Here is an 18,801-nt window from a genome sequence, read left to right as displayed (position 1 = left end):
GATGGATATTTGCCAGCTTGGTGACGTGTACGCAGACACAAGGACCGTTTGCATCGTGATACCAAGATATCTTGACAACTTGACACATAGCAGCAGACGTGTACAAGAGAGATACACCAGGAAAGAGTACCGTGTCATAATAAAAGTTACATTTTAATGACTACCCATTAATCTCAAGTCAAATATTTACTAAACCGTGGCCAGCACAGCAGGGTGGGGAGCTGTGTTTGCTCTTTCTTCCACCTAGTAATACAGGAGAGAGAGGGAGGAGGGGGTGTGATACCTTTTATAGGACCAACAAGTAGTTGATATGTTACAAGCTTTCCCACCTCTCGGGGTCCTTCGTCTGGTTGCTGTGTTAGGTTGGAAAGCTTGTAACACATCAACTACTTGTTGTTCCTACAAAAGGTATCATACCCGCTACTCCCTCCCGCCTTTGTTACTAAACAGTGTTTTGCACCATACCTAGTACTTATTTACGAGTGTATATCCGGCTGGTAGACTTCCACTGTTCTCCCTCACCTCCTGGGTAGCACCCTCTTCCACCATCATAAAGAGTTAGGCTGAGTGAGGCTTCTCTATACTATTTTGCAACGTGACACACAGCAAAACAACAGCAACAATGAATAGTACATTTGAAGCCGTTTAGGGGCCACACTGGTTTGTGTCAGTCTTTATTTTTACAATCCCCACAAAAATGGTACAAAATGGTATACTTGAAAAAGGCTATTTGTAAAGCCGAAATGTCGCTTTGTGGCCCAATAAATTTAAGTTTATGTGCCCTACTCTTTTCTCCAAAGGCCTTTATGCCTTCGTGGGAGCCTGGCAGGGAGCTGACCAAGAGCAGAGATGCATGGGCACATTGCTAGTTACTCAACTTTTCTAGCATAGCAAGAGGGCTCTAGGCCTAGGAAACCCCAGCTTCTTACAGACTGGTATACGTCATTATAATATATAATATATATATATGTGTGTGTGTGTGTGTGTGTGTTTGTGTGTGTGTGTGTGTTACAGACTGGTATACGTCATTATAATTTATAATATATGTGTGTGTGTGTTACAGACTGGTATACGTCATTATAATATATAATATATGTGTGTGTGTGTGTGTATTATAGACTGGTATACGTCATTATAATATATAATATATGTGTGTGTGTGTGTGTGTGTGTGTGTGTGTGTATTACAGACTGGTATACGTCATTATAATATATAATATATGTGTGTGTGTGTGTGTGTGTGTATTACAGACTGGTATACGTCATTATAATATATAATATATGTGTGTGTGTGTGTGTTACAGACTGGTATACGTCATTATAATATATAATATATGTGTGTGTGTGTGTTACAGACTGGTATACGTCATTATAATATATAATATATGTGTGTGTGTGTGTGTTACAGACTGGTATACGTCATTATAATATATAATATATGTGTGTGTGTGTGTGTGTTACAGACTGGTATACGTCATTATAATATATAATATATGTGTGTGTGTTACAGACTGGTATACGTCATTATAATATATAATATATGTGTGCGTGTGTGTTTGTGTGTGTGTGTTACAGACTGGTATACGTCATTATAATATATAATATATGTGTGCGTTTGTGTGTGTGTGTGTGTTACAGACTGGTATACGTCATTATAATATATAATATATGTGTGTGTGTGTGTGTGTGTGTTACAGACTGGTATACGTCATTATAATATATAATATATGTGTGTGTGTGTGTGTATTATAGACTGGTATACGTCATTATAATATATAATATATGTGTGTGTGTGTGTGTGTTACAGACTGGTATACGTCATTATAATATATAATATATATATATATGTGTGTGTGTGTTTGTGTGTGTGTGTGTTACACACACGTCATTATAATTTATAATATATGTGTGTGTGTGTTACAGACTGGTATACGTCATTATAATATATAATATATGTGTGTGTGTGTGTGTATTATAGACTGGTATACGTCATTATAATATATAATATATGTGTGTGTGTGTGTGTGTGTGTGTGTGTGTGTGTGTGTGTGTATTACAGACTGGTATACGTCATTATAATATATAATATATGTGTGTGTGTGTGTGTGTGTGTATTACAGACTGGTATACGTCATTATAATATATAATATATGTGTGTGTGTGTGTGTTACAGACTGGTATACGTCATTATAATATATAATATATGTGTGTGTGTGTGTGTGTTACAGACTGGTATACGTCATTATAATATATAATATATGTGTGTGTGTGTGTGTTACAGACTGGTATACGTCATTATAATATATAATATATGTGTGTGTGTGTGTGTGTTACAGACTGGTATACGTCATTATAATATATAATATATGTGTGTGTGTTACAGACTGGTATACGTCATTATAATATATAATATATGTGTGCGTGTGTGTTTGTGTGTGTGTGTTACAGACTGGTATACGTCATTATAATATATAATATATGTGTGCGTTTGTGTGTGTGTGTGTGTTACAGACTGGTATACGTCATTATAATATATAATATATGTGTGTGTGTGTGTGTGTGTGTTACAGACTGGTATACGTCATTATAATATATAATATATGTGTGTGTGTGTGTGTGTGTGTTACAGACTGGTATACGTCATTATAATATATAATATATGTGTGTGTGTGTGTGTATTATAGACTGGTATACGTCATTATAATATATAATATATGTGTGTGTGTGTGTGTGTGTGTGTGTGTGTGTGTATTACAGACTGGTATACGTCATTATAATATATAATATATGTGTGTGTGTGTGTGTGTGTGTGTATTACAGACTGGTATACGTCATTATAATATATAATATATGTGTGTGTGTGTGTGTTACAGACTGGTATACGTCATTATAATATATAATATATGTGTGTGTGTGTGTTACAGACTGGTATACGTCATTATAATATATAATATATGTGTGTGTGTGTGTGTGTTACAGACTGGTATACGTCATTATAATATATAATATATGTGTGTGTGTGTGTGTGTTACAGACTGGTATACGTCATTATAATATATAATATATGTGTGTGTGTTACAGACTGGTATACGTCATTATAATATATAATATATGTGTGTGTGTGTGTGTGTTACAGACTGGTATACGTCATTATAATATATAATATATGTGTGTGTGTTACAGACTGGTATACGTCATTATAATATATAATATATGTGTGCGTGTGTGTTTGTGTGTGTGTGTTACAGACTGGTATACGTCATTATAATATATAATATATGTGTGCGTTTGTGTGTGTGTGTGTGTGTTACAGACTGGTATACGTCATTATAATATATAATATATGTGTGTGTGTGTGTGTGTGTGTTACAGACTGGTATACGTCATTATAATATATAATATATGTGTGTGTGTGTGTGTGTGTTACAGACTGATATGCGTCATTATAATATATAATATATGTGTGTGTGTGTTTTGCCTTATTTGAAACAAGGAGTCCTAGTACGAGTACGGCCCTCTAACAATAAGACGTGTCCGGGCTGGAAGACACTTTATAGTCTGTTACCATGAATGGGCTGTAAGACGCCATATTGACTAAACCAGCTGTGCGCAAAGTGGGGGGGCGCGAGATTTGCTGCGGGGGGCGCGGGGTTTACAGAGGTCCCCGCGTGCTTCCCGAAGGCATTTCAATCAATGCCGGGGGAGCTGCAGGGCCTCTGCAAACTTCTCCTTACCGTGATTCAGACGGCTCCTGGTGACGCATCGCCATGGCAACACGGCATCAAATGACGCGGCGGGTTGATGTGATGTCGGGTTGCCATGGCAACATAACGTCATGACGCCAGAATGGGGGTAAGCGGGGGGGGGCGCGAGGAGAGGGGGACAGTGGGCAGGGGGGGGGGGCGCAGGGGGAAAAGATTGCGCTCCCCTGGGCTAAACTTTGCTGGGAGGTGTCTTATGAAGGAGCACGGCTTAGTGAATCTGGCCCTAAATGGGGTGTGGGTACATCTATATATATATCTAAAAGCTAAAATGTCTATGTATAAAATATCTGGTGTTAAAAGCTAGGTACATGGTTGGTGCTACATAAATAAAAACCTACACCTACAAAATAGAGGTAGTGCGAGGAAGCAGCACTACACCCGCGTATGGTTTGTATGGTACAACATGTTAACTTGCACTGACCACAACAAAATAGCCGCGCTGATATTGTGACGCGCTGATATTGTGACGCGCTGATATTGTGACGCGCTGATGTTGTGACGCGCTGATATTGTGACGCGCTGATATTGTGACGCGCTGATATTGTGTTTTGCTGATATTGTGACGCTCTGATATTGTGACGCGCTGATATTGTGACGCGCTGATATTGTGACGCGCTGATATAGTGACGCGCTGGTATTGTGACGCGCTGGTATTGTGACGCGCTGGTATTGTGACAGTAGTAATTGTTCCCGTTGGTCTCTGCAGTGCAGGATGGAGTGTAAGGATGTGTCCGCGGAGATGCTGTATGACGTGCTGCACGATGTGGAGTACCGCAAGAAATGGGACACCAACGTCATCGAGACCTTTGACATCGGGAAGCTGACAGTCAACGCAGATATTGGATACTACGCATGTACGATGGGGGGGTCACTTGTGGTGTCATCTAGGGGTGGGAAACAAAGGATGGTAATGTAGCCCAAAGGTGCATGCCTGACAGTCCCATCTGAGATCAGATGCATTGTAAGGAACCACAACCCCCTCTAATAGTGCGCCTGAGATCAGATGCATTGTAAGGAACCCCAACCCTCTCTAATAGCGCGTCTGAGATCAGATGCATTGTAAGGAACCCCAACCCCCTCTAATAGTGCGCCTGAGATCAGATGCATTGTAAGGAACCCCAACCCTCTCTAATAGTACGTCTGAGATCAGATGCGTTGTAAGGAACCCCAACCCCCTCTAATAGTGCGCCTGAGATCAGATGCATTGTAAGGAACCCCAACCCTCTCTAATAGCGCGTCTGAGATCAGATGCATTGTAAGGAATCCCAACCCTCTCTAATAGCGCGTCTGAGATCAGATGCATTGTAAGGAACCCCAACCCTCTCTAATAGCGCGCGTCTGAGATCAGATGCATTGTAAGGAACCCCAACCCTCTCTAATAGCGCGTCTGAGATCAGATGCATTGTAAGGAACCCCAACCCTCTCTAATAGCGCGTCTGAGATCAGATGCATTGTAAGGAACCCCAACCCTCTCTAATAGCGTGTCTGAGATCAGATGCATTGTAAGGAACCCCAACCCTCTCTAATAGCGCGTCTGAGATCAGATGCATTGTAAGGAACCCCAACCCTCTCTAATAGCGTGTCTGAGATCAGATGCATTGTAAGGAACCCCGACCCTCTCTAATAGCGCGTCTGAGATCAGATGCATTGTAAGGAACCCCAACCCTCTCTAATAGCGGGTCTGAGATCAGATGCATTGTAAGGAACCCCAACCCTCTCTAATAGCGCGTCTGAGATCAGATGCATTGTAAGGAACCCCAACCCTCTCTAATAGCGCGCCTGAGATCAGATGCATTGAAAAGATCCCCAACCCTCTCTAATAGCGTGTCTGAGATCAGATGCATTGTAAGGAACCCCGACCCTCTCTAATAGCGCGTCTGAGATCAGATGCATTGTAAGGAACCCCAACCCTCTCTAATAGCGCATCTGAGATCAGATGCATTGTAAGGAACCCCAACACTCTAATAGCGCGTCTGTGATCAGATGCATTGTAAGGAACCCCAACCCACTCTAATAGCGCGTCTGAGATCAGATGCATTGTAAGGAACCCCAACCCTCTCTAATAGCGCGTCTGAGATCAGACATTTAGAGTAACAATGGTCAGGCCTTGTATCTCAGATAAGAGCATCACCTAGTTCCTAGTCCAAACTTTGACACGTCTCACTCAAGTAGTACACCTCAAATTCTGCACCCTCATCCCCTTAGACACCCACTTGGTGGGTGAAGTATTTTTTATTTATTTTTTTGCTTGTTGAGATTGTTTAATGGAATCATTGCTGCTGTTTTTAGCTGGAGATCTTTATCTGTAAAGAATTGTATTTTTTTTTTATTATAAAAGGCCCTGGCACCCTCTCTATATTTAAAATCCTCCCCTGCTCACCTCCTGCCAAAATCCTCAGAAGCCTGATGGCCCACATCCCAGAATCCTACTCAGCATCTCCGGAGGTGGCCCACTAACCGGAATGGCTACATGTATATTATAAGTATAATGTTCTGAGAAATCGTTGGCCTATCACCTCTCTCTCTCCACAGGGAAATGCCCCAAGCCCTTGAAGAACCGTGATGTCATCACTCTGCGCTCTTGGCTGCCAATGGGAAATGATTACATCATCATGAACTACTCTGTGAAACATGCGGTGGGTGTCTCAGCAAGCACCGCGCCCGCACAACCCCTGTTGGTTTAACCCTTTGAGTGTCAAGGCCCACTCGTGGTCACGTGACCACGCCGTCACCGATGACGGAAGGGGAGGTATCGTCCTCCTTCTATGCCACATCCTCGTAGATCGCGTTCAGGAGCAGGAAGATGAAGACGTAGCTACTGGAGTGCCAGACCCCATGATAGTGTAGCTACATCTATAGAGCAGCCAAAGAATTAAGCCAATCACTCACTTTTGCTGTACTTAAAACATATTGGGGTCCAAAGGTGTCCACTGCCTTTTTTTCAGGGGGAGAAGCAGAAATGGCCGTTTGTTTAATATATATATATATACACATTTATCTATGCAGTATTTGCAAAACGATGTGCCACATTGCCAGCCACACCGGTAATTGCAGCTATTTAGTCCTTTTAGAAATGGAAAGCGCTGTGTAAAAGACGTCCTGCCCAGATTGGCCCATGCGAGTGAGGCTGGCTCAGCCGCCATTTTGATTCTCAAAAAATGAATTTAAAAGTACATTTCTCGGGTATCAAGGGGTTGAGCTGAGAATAACCTGGTTCAGTTCTGGAGGGACCCCGCGGTTCTGGTTCTGCAAAAACAAAGTGCAGGCAGGGTGGCTGCTTTAACCTTTTTGTTGCCGGAGGAGCCAGCAATGCGAGGTAGCAGGGTAGAAAATCCCCATTTTCACGTCTTGCTACGCGTTCATTTGTTTTCTTTCACTTTGCCGCTGTTTACAGAAATATCCCCCGAGAAAGGACCTGGTCAGAGCAGTGTCCATCCAGACCGGGTACCTTGTTCAGAGCCGAGGGGAGAAGAGCTGCACTCTCACTTACCTGGCTCAGGTAGATCCCAGAGGTGAGTTTAAGCCGTTGCATGCAGGGGGGGATGCAATGTATTCAGGGACTTTAAGCAGAAAACATCACTGCTCAGGGGGGGTTTATTTGCCACTGCCGAGTCGGTACGACAGACCGTAGCTGCGGTGCTGAGTTATTGCCGGCAATAAAGGGACATGCTGCGTTCCTCTTTATTAACGGGATATTTCCAATGCCCATTTCTGGCCCCTAGGGACGACGCCGTTAAATATTTAGGCCCCTGTTTGCTAAGCGGCTGTAATGCACCTCCTGGCGACGAAAGACACCTTTGGACTCTAGTGAATGGGCTGTGAGGTGTCATTCTGGTGCCAGGAAGGGTCTTGCGACATATACTGGATACTGCCCGTGGTGGGCAGAAGTTCTGCGCTGAGGCTATATTCTAAGTTAAAACATACTGGATGGGGTGAGCTATGTCTGTGTTTTATGTTCTGTCTCTGGTTTTAAATATATATTGCCATGCTCAGTAGCACTCCTCTGTGACACTCATATGCTTATATATATGTTGTGGTTATTTTGGGGGTTCAATAGGAGCTTGTTAGGTGTCCAGTATGTTTTACAATTGTTGTTCAGCTAGTCTTGGCTGTTTGGGAGGGTGGCAACCTCCTACCTAATTGTAGCTCACCCCCTCCCACATTTAAATGGTTAAGGGCTCACTCCGTAGCATCTCCCACTCAGGGGAACTTGCCTGCTTGCAGTATGGTTGTGACAACTCTAATACAGAGTGCTTTTCCTGGTAATGTACAGTTTAATAAAAGCTTAAATCAGACTTAGAACTTTGCAACTAATATTGACAGATTTACTATAAATCATTTTTCCTGATATTACACAGTTTATTAAGAATTTATATTAGCGTTAGGGACCCCTGAAATGTGGTCTGCCGTGCCATTGGCTCAGGGGCTTAAAACAATTTTGGCCAAAAATGTCAAACTAAAAGACCATTTTACTTAATAGATATTTATACATATATATTTAGGCACTGTACCGTGTATGAGTTTCACTGGATGTTCTAAAACTGAGCTCTGTCTGTGTTTTATGTTCTGTCTCTGGTTTTAAATATATTCTAAGTTATATGTATGAACGGCACGTTTCTTTTATCTGAAAAGTTAGTCAAATTAAAAGTATAATCATTAAAAAAAAAAAAAAAAACAAGCACAACAATCTGCAATTCTTATCCATGAATCTGCAATTATTATCCATGAATCTGCAGTCCAATACAATATTTTTGCATTAGAAATCGAGTGGAAGGTGAGAGTAAGATGTACACTTTTCTGTTAGCTTATACATTAAAAATACAAACATGCACCATCACATTTATCTTGGTATTTACCTCTCCGAAGTTAAAATGCCCCAAGTCAGCCCCAGAACCGTGATGTCATCACTCTGTGATGCAGCGCTGACAAAAATGCAGGACCTTCTGGGTTTTTGGGGGGGAGGTTTCGGGGGGAACTGAAACAAAAATTCTCCTAAGGAAACCCACATACTAAAGACACATGATCCTTTTTTTCTGTCTAATTCTCCTAAGGAAATAACCACTGAATAACAGGATCTGGTATTTTGAACTTCTTTATTAGTTTGAAGCGGCTTCAAAATGAATCCCTTGCCATTCACTCCACAGACAGCAAGATAATTATTGAGCCACACGACTTCCAAGGACTTGTACATAGCCCAGGCTGTGCTGGAGAAAGCTGTGTGATGCGGCAGGCAGAAGCTTGTAGGGTTCCATGTTAAAAAGGACAAGAAGTAAAGTGACAGACTGTGCTCATTTGCATGTCATTTCCCAGAATCCCTTGGTGCTGTGTCAGATTTCCCATTTGGCCCGGGCTTCAGGCGGCAAAATTTGGGGGCGACAAAAATGTCCGCCCCCCCCTTTGCATGTGCCGCGCTCTCTGCATATCGGACCTAATGGGAAGGGACTTGCTTACCTGTGCCGGCCGCCTCCGTTCTGCCGCCCTTCTTCTCCTTCAAAATCGAGCATCAAATGACGCCGCCGGACGTCACATGGCTTCTCGTTGCCATGGCAACCGTGATGTTGTGCCGTTGCTTTACCATGGTAACGCGCCACCTTGCGAAGTCACGTTGGTGGCGTCCGCGGCATCATTTGATGCTGGATTCTGAAGGGGAGGCAGGGCGGCAGACACAGGCAAGTGCCTAAGGGCGGCGGATTTGGGAACCCGCCGCTGTGTGGAAGCGCTGTATGCTAAGAGATAATGGGGAAGGGCAGGGTGGCAGACCTGGCTGAGACGTGTGAATGTGCTCACTCGTGATATTTGTATTTGCTGTTCCTAAATAGCAGCTGTTTAAAAAGTCAAAATGAATTTGCAAACCGGTATCTACACCAGGGCTCTGCAGCTGGAGGCCTGAGAACAAACCCCGATGTGACCCGCAGACTCTCTCCATCTGTTAATTTCATACTGGTTGCCTCGCCAGCACTGAAAGTCGCTTATAAGTTAAGGGGATGTAAATATACAGGCATACCCCGGTTTAAGGACACTCACTTTAAGTACACTCGCGAGTAAGTACATTTCGCCCAATAGGCAAACGGCAGCTCGCGCATGCGCCTGTCAGCACGTCCTGAACAGCAATACCGGCTCCCAACCTGTACCGAAGCTGTGCGCAAGCGGGGAGACTATAGAGCCTGTTACACATGCGTTATTTACATCAGTTATGCACGTATATGACGATTGCCGTACAGTACATGCATCAATAAGTGGAAAAAAGGGTAGTGCTTCACTTTAAGTACATTTTCGCTTTACATACATGCTCCGGTCCCATTGCGTACGTTAATGCGGGGTATGCCTGTATATACAAATGTTACAAATGTTTGCAAAATGTTCCGAAATAATAATATTTTGCCATAAGATTCTACTCCTAAATGTTTCCTGATCCGGCCCAGTTGGAGCACTGGTTGAAGAGCGCTGGTGTACACCGGTCTAATATACTGAGATAATTATGCTAAAAGACAAGAAACGGTGTATTTAACCAGCTCACGGGATACTGGGGTCTTTAGAAGGGGGACAGCTTCTCGAACCTCTTTATTGCTGAGGGTGTGGGGAACTTTCGTGGTTTAATTCGGATGAGATGTTGGGTCCAAACTTGTCCAGTTGTCCTAAGATTCTTAAAGCAGCAATGACCACACAAAGATACACTCAACGACTGGGCCACTGAAAGAGCCACCTGTGCTGAAGCAGGGATATGAGGAAAATCTGACCTGTTTGTGGCCCTTGAGCACTGGAGTTGGCCACGCCTGGCATAGACTGTGGGCTTTGGCTATCTGGGGATGGATACTCTTTGGATTGTTAATCCACCTGTTATTTCCCCCCCATTTTCTTTAGGGTCTCTTCCCAAGTGGGTGGTGAACAAGTCGTCGCAGTTTTTGGCTCCAAAAGTAAGTCTACCAGAACTGCTAACTCTCTGTGTGTCTTTCTGGCGCAACCTCACTTTTCCATTCGGCTGTAATTAGCGTTGCCAGGTGGCTTCTCCAAAAATACTGGACACAATGACACCTGCTGCTCCTGGTTGGCTGCATTACTCAGGAGCAGCCAATCAGGATGGAGGAAGCTGCCCAGCCCCCGAGCAACAGCCCTGCGCTCTCCCTGCTCAGGGAAATTCCGCGACCCTCGAGCCAGTCAGGTCACTATGTCCAGAGAGGTAATATACACATACATGTCCAGAGAGGTAATATACACATACACGTCCAGAGAGGTAATATACACATACACGTCCAGAGAGGTAATATACACATACACGTCCAGAGAGGTAATATACACATACATGTCCAGAGAGGTAATATACACATACATGTCCAGAGAGGTAATATACACATACATGTCCAGAGAGGTAATATACACATACATGTCCAGAGAGGTAATATACACATACACGTCCAGAGAGGTAATATACACATACATGTCCAGAGAGGTAATATACACATACATGTCCAGAGAGGTAATATACACATACACGTCCAGAGAGGTAATATACACATACACGTCCAGAGAGGTAATATACACATACATGTCCAGAGAGGTAATATACACATACATGTCCAGAGAGGTAATATACACATACACGTCCAGAGAGGTAATATACACATACACGTCCAGAGAGGTAATATACACATACATGTCCAGAGAGGTAATATACACATACACGTCCAGAGAGGTAATATACACATACATGTCCAGAGAGGTAATATACACATACATGTCCAGAGAGGTAATATACACATACATGTCCAGAGAGGTAATATACACATACATGTCCAGAGAGGTAATATACACATACACGTCCAGAGAGGTAATATACACATACATGTCCAGAGAGGTAATATACACATACACGTCCAGAGAGGTAATATACACATACACGTCCAGAGAGGTAATATACACATACACGTCCAGAGAGGTAATATACACATACACGTCCAGAGAGGTAATATACACATACATGTCCAGAGAGGTAATATACACATACACGTCCAGAGAGGTAATATACACATACACGTCCAGAGAGGTAATATACACATACACGTCCAGAGAGGTAATATACACATACATGTCCAGAGAGGTAATATACACATACACGTCCAGAGAGGTAATATACACATACACGTCCAGAGAGGTAATATACACATACATGTCCAGAGAGGTAATATACACATACACGTCCAGAGAGGTAATATACACATACACGTCCAGAGAGGTAATATACACATACACGTCCAGAGAGGTAATATACACATACACGTCCAGAGAGGTAATATACACATACACGTCCAGAGAGGTAATATACACATACACGTCCAGAGAGGTAATATACACATACACGTCCAGAGAGGTAATATACACATACATGTCCAGAGAGGTAATATACACATACATGTCCAGAGAGGTAATATACACATACACGTCCAGAGAGGTAATATACACATACACGTCCAGAGAGGTAATATACACATACACGTCCAGAGAGGTAATATACACATACATGTCCAGAGAGGTAATATACACATACACGTCCAGAGAGGTAATATACACATACACGTCCAGAGAGGTAATATACACATACATGTCCAGAGAGGTAATATACACATACACGTCCAGAGAGGTAATATACACATACACGTCCAGAGAGGTAATATACACATACACGTCCAGAGAGGTAATATACACATACACGTCCAGAGAGGTAATATACACATACACGTCCAGAGAGGTAATATACACATACACGTCCAGAGAGGTAATATACACATACACGTCCAGAGAGGTAATATACACATACATGTCCAGAGAGGTAATATACACATACATGTCCAGAGAGGTAATATACACATACACGTCCAGAGAGGTAATATACACATACACGTCCAGAGAGGTAATACCGGTATACACATACACGCCCAGAGAGGTAATACTGGTATATACATACATGTCCAGAGAGGTAATATACACATACACGCCCAGAGAGGTAATACCGGTATACACATACACGCCCAGAGAGGTAATACGGTATACACATACACGCCCAGAGAGGTAATACCGGTATACACATACACGCCCAGAGCGGTAATACCGGTATACACATACACGCCCAGAGAGGTAATATACACATACACACCCAGAGAGGTAATATACACATACACGTCCAGAGAGGTTATATACACATACACGTCCAGAGAGGTAATATACACATACACGTCCAGAGAGGTAATATACACATACACGCCCAGAGAGGTAATACTGGTATATACATACATGTCCAGAGAGGTAATATACACATACACGCCCAGAGAGGTAATACCGGTATACACATACACGCCCAGAGAGGTAATACCGGTATACACATACACGCCCAGAGCGGTAATACCGGTATACACATACACGCCCAGAGAGGTAATATACACATACACACCCAGAGAGGTAATATACACATACACGTCCAGAGAGGTTATATACACATACATGTCCAGAGAGGTAATATACACATACACGTCCAGAGAGGTAATATACACATACACGCCCAGAGAGGTAATACTGGTATATACATACATGTCCAGAGAGGTAATATACACATACACGCCCAGAGAGGTAATACCGGTATACACATACACGCCCAGAGAGGTAATACCGGTATACACATACACACCCAGAGCAGTAATACCGGTATACACATACACACCCAGAGAGGTAATATACACATACACACCCAGAGAGGTAATATACACATACACGTCCAGAGAGGTTATATACACATACACGTCCAGAGAGGTAATATACACATACACGTCCAGAGAGGTAATACTGGTATATACATACATGTCCAGAGAGGTAATATACACATACACGCCCAGAGAGGTAATACCGGTATACACATACACGCCCAGAGAGGTAATACGGTATACACATACACGCCCAGAGAGGTAATACCGGTATACACATACACGCCCAGAGCGGTAATACCGGTATACACATACACGCCCAGAGAGGTAATATACACATACACACCCAGAGAGGTAATATACACATACACGTCCAGAGAGGTTATATACACATACACGTCCAGAGAGGTAATATACACATACACGTCCAGAGAGGTAATATACACATACACGCCCAGAGAGGTAATACTGGTATATACATACATGTCCAGAGAGGTAATATACACATACACGCCCAGAGAGGTAATACCGGTATACACATACACGCCCAGAGAGGTAATACCGGTATACACATACACGCCCAGAGCGGTAATACCGGTATACACATACACGCCCAGAGAGGTAATATACACATACACACCCAGAGAGGTAATATACACATACACGTCCAGAGAGGTTATATACACATACATGTCCAGAGAGGTAATATACACATACACGTCCAGAGAGGTAATATACACATACACGCCCAGAGAGGTAATACTGGTATATACATACATGTCCAGAGAGGTAATATACACATACACGCCCAGAGAGGTAATACCGGTATACACATACACGCCCAGAGAGGTAATACCGGTATACACATACACACCCAGAGCGGTAATACCGGTATACACATACACACCCAGAGAGGTAATATACACATACACACCCAGAGAGGTAATATACACATACACGTCCAGAGAGGTTATATACACATACACGTCCAGAGAGGTAATATACACATACACGTCCAGAGAGGTAATATACACATACACGTCCAGAGAGGTAATATACACATACACGTCCAGAGAGGTAATATACACATACATGTCCAGAGAGGTAATATACACATACATGTCCAGAGAGGTAATATACACATACACGTCCAGAGAGGTAATACCGGTATACACATACACGCCCAGAGAGGTAATACTGGTATATACATACATGTCCAGAGAGGTAATATAAACATACACGCCCAGAGAGGTAATACCGGTATACACATACACGCCCAGAGAGGTAATACCGGTATACACATACACACCCAGAGAGGTAATACCGGTATACACATACACACCCAGAGAGGTAATACCGGTATACACATACACACCCAGAGAGGTAATACCGGTATACACATACACACCCAGAGAGGTAATACCGGTATACACATACACACCCAGAGAGGTAATACCGGTATACACATACACACCCAGAGAGGTAATACCGGTATACACATACACACCCAGAGAGGTAATACCGCTATACACATGCACGCCCAGAGAGGTAATATCGGTATACACATACATGTACAGAGAGATAATACCGGTATACACATACACACCCAGAGAGGTAATACCGGTATACACATACACACCCAGAGAGGTAATACCGGTATACACATACACACCCAGAGAGGTAATACCGCTATACACATGCACACCCAGAGAGGTAATATCGGTATACACATACGAGGTAATACCGGTATACACATACACGCCCAGAGAGGTAATACCGGTATACACATACACGCCCAGAGAGGTAATACCGGTATACACATACACACACAGAGAGGTAATACCGGTATACACATACACGCCCAGAGAGGTAATACCGGTATACACATACACACCCAGAGAGGTAATACCGGTATACACATACACACCCAGAGGGGTAATACCGGTATACACATACACGCCCAGAGAGGTAATACCGGTATACACATACACGCCCAGAGAGGTAATACCGGTATACACATACACACACAGAGAGGTAATACCGGTATACACATGCACGCCCAGAAAGGTAATACCGGTATACACATACATGTACAGAGATGTAATACCGGTATACACATACACGCCCAGTGAGGTAATACCGCCATACACATACACGCCCAGAAAGGTAATACCGGTATATACATACACGCCCAGAGAGGTAATACCGGTATACACATACACGCCCAGAGAGGTAATACCGGTATACACATACATGTCCAGAGAGGTAATATACACATACACGTCCAGAGAGGTAATATACACATACACGTCCAGAGAGGTAATATACACATACATGTCCAGAGAGGTAATATACACATACACGTCCAGAGAGGTAATATACACATACATGTCCAGAGAGGTAATATACACATACATGTCCAGAGAGGTAATATACACATACATGTCCAGAGAGGTAATATACACATACATGTCCAGAGAGGTAATATACACATACACGTCCAGAGAGGTAATATACACATACATGTCCAGAGAGGTAATATACACATACACGTCCAGAGAGGTAATATACACATACACGTCCAGAGAGGTAATATACACATACACGTCCAGAGAGGTAATATACACATACACGTCCAGAGAGGTAATATACACATACATGTCCAGAGAGGTAATATACACATACACGTCCAGAGAGGTAATATACACATACACGTCCAGAGAGGTAATATACACATACACGTCCAGAGAGGTAATATACACATACATGTCCAGAGAGGTAATATACACATACACGTCCAGAGAGGTAATATACACATACACGTCCAGAGAGGTAATATACACATACATGTCCAGAGAGGTAATATACACATACACGTCCAGAGAGGTAATATACACATACACGTCCAGAGAGGTAATATACACATACACGTCCAGAGAGGTAATATACACATACACGTCCAGAGAGGTAATATACACATACACGTCCAGAGAGGTAATATACACATACACGTCCAGAGAGGTAATATACACATACACGTCCAGAGAGGTAATATACACATACATGTCCAGAGAGGTAATATACACATACATGTCCAGAGAGGTAATATACACATACACGTCCAGAGAGGTAATATACACATACACGTCCAGAGAGGTAATATACACATACACGTCCAGAGAGGTAATATACACATACATGTCCAGAGAGGTAATATACACATACACGTCCAGAGAGGTAATATACACATACACGTCCAGAGAGGTAATATACACATACATGTCCAGAGAGGTAATATACACATACACGTCCAGAGAGGTAATATACACATACACGTCCAGAGAGGTAATATACACATACACGTCCAGAGAGGTAATATACACATACACGTCCAGAGAGGTAATATACACATACACGTCCAGAGAGGTAATATACACATACACGTCCAGAGAGGTAATATACACATACACGTCCAGAGAGGTAATATACACATACATGTCCAGAGAGGTAATATACACATACATGTCCAGAGAGGTAATATACACATACACGTCCAGAGAGGTAATATACACATACACGTCCAGAGAGGTAATACCGGTATACACATACACGCCCAGAGAGGTAATACTGGTATATACATACATGTCCAGAGAGGTAATATACACATACACGCCCAGAGAGGTAATACCGGTATACACATACACGCCCAGAGAGGTAATACGGTATACACATACACGCCCAGAGAGGTAATACCGGTATACACATACACGCCCAGAGCGGTAATACCGGTATACACATACACGCCCAGAGAGGTAATATACACATACACACCCAGAGAGGTAATATACACATACACGTCCAGAGAGGTTATATACACATACACGTCCAGAGAGGTAATATACACATACACGTCCAGAGAGGTAATATACACATACACGCCCAGAGAGGTAATACTGGTATATACATACATGTCCAGAGAGGTAATATACACATACACGCCCAGAGAGGTAATACCGGTATACACATACACGCCCAGAGAGGTAATACCGGTATACACATACACGCCCAGAGCGGTAATACCGGTATACACATACACGCCCAGAGAGGTAATATACACATACACACCCAGAGAGGTAATATACACATACACGTCCAGAGAGGTTATATACACATACATGTCCAGAGAGGTAATATACACATACACGTCCAGAGAGGTAATATACACATACACGCCCAGAGAGGTAATACTGGTATATACATACATGTCCAGAGAGGTAATATACACATACACGCCCAGAGAGGTAATACCGGTATACACATACACGCCCAGAGAGGTAATACCGGTATACACATACACACCCAGAGCAGTAATACCGGTATACACATACACACCCAGAGAGGTAATATACACATACACACCCAGAGAGGTAATATACACATACACGTCCAGAGAGGTTATATACACATACACGTCCAGAGAGGTAATATACACATACACGTCCAGAGAGGTAATACTGGTATATACATACATGTCCAGAGAGGTAATATACACATACACGCCCAGAGAGGTAATACCGGTATACACATACACGCCCAGAGAGGTAATACGGTATACACATACACGCCCAGAGAGGTAATACCGGTATACACATACACGCCCAGAGCGGTAATACCGGTATACACATACACGCCCAGAGAGGTAATATACACATACACACCCAGAGAGGTAATATACACATACACGTCCAGAGAGGTTATATACACATACACGTCCAGAGAGGTAATATACACATACACGTCCAGAGAGGTAATATACACATACACGCCCAGAGAGGTAATACTGGTATATACATACATGTCCAGAGAGGTAATATACACATACACGCCCAGAGAGGTAATACCGGTATACACATACACGCCCAGAGAGGTAATACCGGTATACACATACACGCCCAGAGCGGTAATACCGGTATACACATACACGCCCAGAGAGGTAATATACACATACACACCCAGAGAGGTAATATACACATACACGTCCAGAGAGGTTATATACACATACATGTCCAGAGAGGTAATATACACATACACGTCCAGAGAGGTAATATACACATACACGCCCAGAGAGGTAATACTGGTATATACATACATGTCCAGAGAGGTAATATACACATACACGCCCAGAGAGGTAATACCGGTATACACATACACGCCCAGAGAGGTAATACCGGTATACACATACACACCCAGAGCGGTAATACCGGTATACACATACACACCCAGAGAGGTAATATACACATACACACCCAGAGAGGTAATATACACATACACGTCCAGAGAGGTTATATA

At 42.8% G+C, this 18,801-nt stretch overlaps 1 protein-coding gene across 1 annotated transcript in view; it reads left to right on the top strand.

Annotated features, from left to right (window-relative positions):
- The window catches only part of STARD10 (StAR related lipid transfer domain containing 10), a 115,930-nt gene that overhangs the window by 76,939 nt on the left and 20,190 nt on the right, over positions 1–18,801 (top strand). Inside the window, exons 2-5 of the mRNA XM_075592796.1 lie at positions 4,470–4,617; positions 6,296–6,399; positions 7,158–7,275; positions 10,625–10,677. Of these exons, the coding sequence (XP_075448911.1) occupies positions 4,470–4,617; positions 6,296–6,399; positions 7,158–7,275; positions 10,625–10,677 (423 nt within the window). The remainder of the gene's footprint in view (positions 1–4,469; positions 4,618–6,295; positions 6,400–7,157; positions 7,276–10,624; positions 10,678–18,801) is intronic.

Source organism: Ascaphus truei, chromosome 3, assembly GCF_040206685.1.
Source record: "Ascaphus truei isolate aAscTru1 chromosome 3, aAscTru1.hap1, whole genome shotgun sequence".
Classification (NCBI taxonomy): Eukaryota; Metazoa; Chordata; class Amphibia; order Anura; family Ascaphidae; genus Ascaphus; species Ascaphus truei.
The sequence above is the reverse complement of the archived record's forward strand: the minus strand, read 5'-3'. Positions and strand labels throughout refer to the sequence as shown.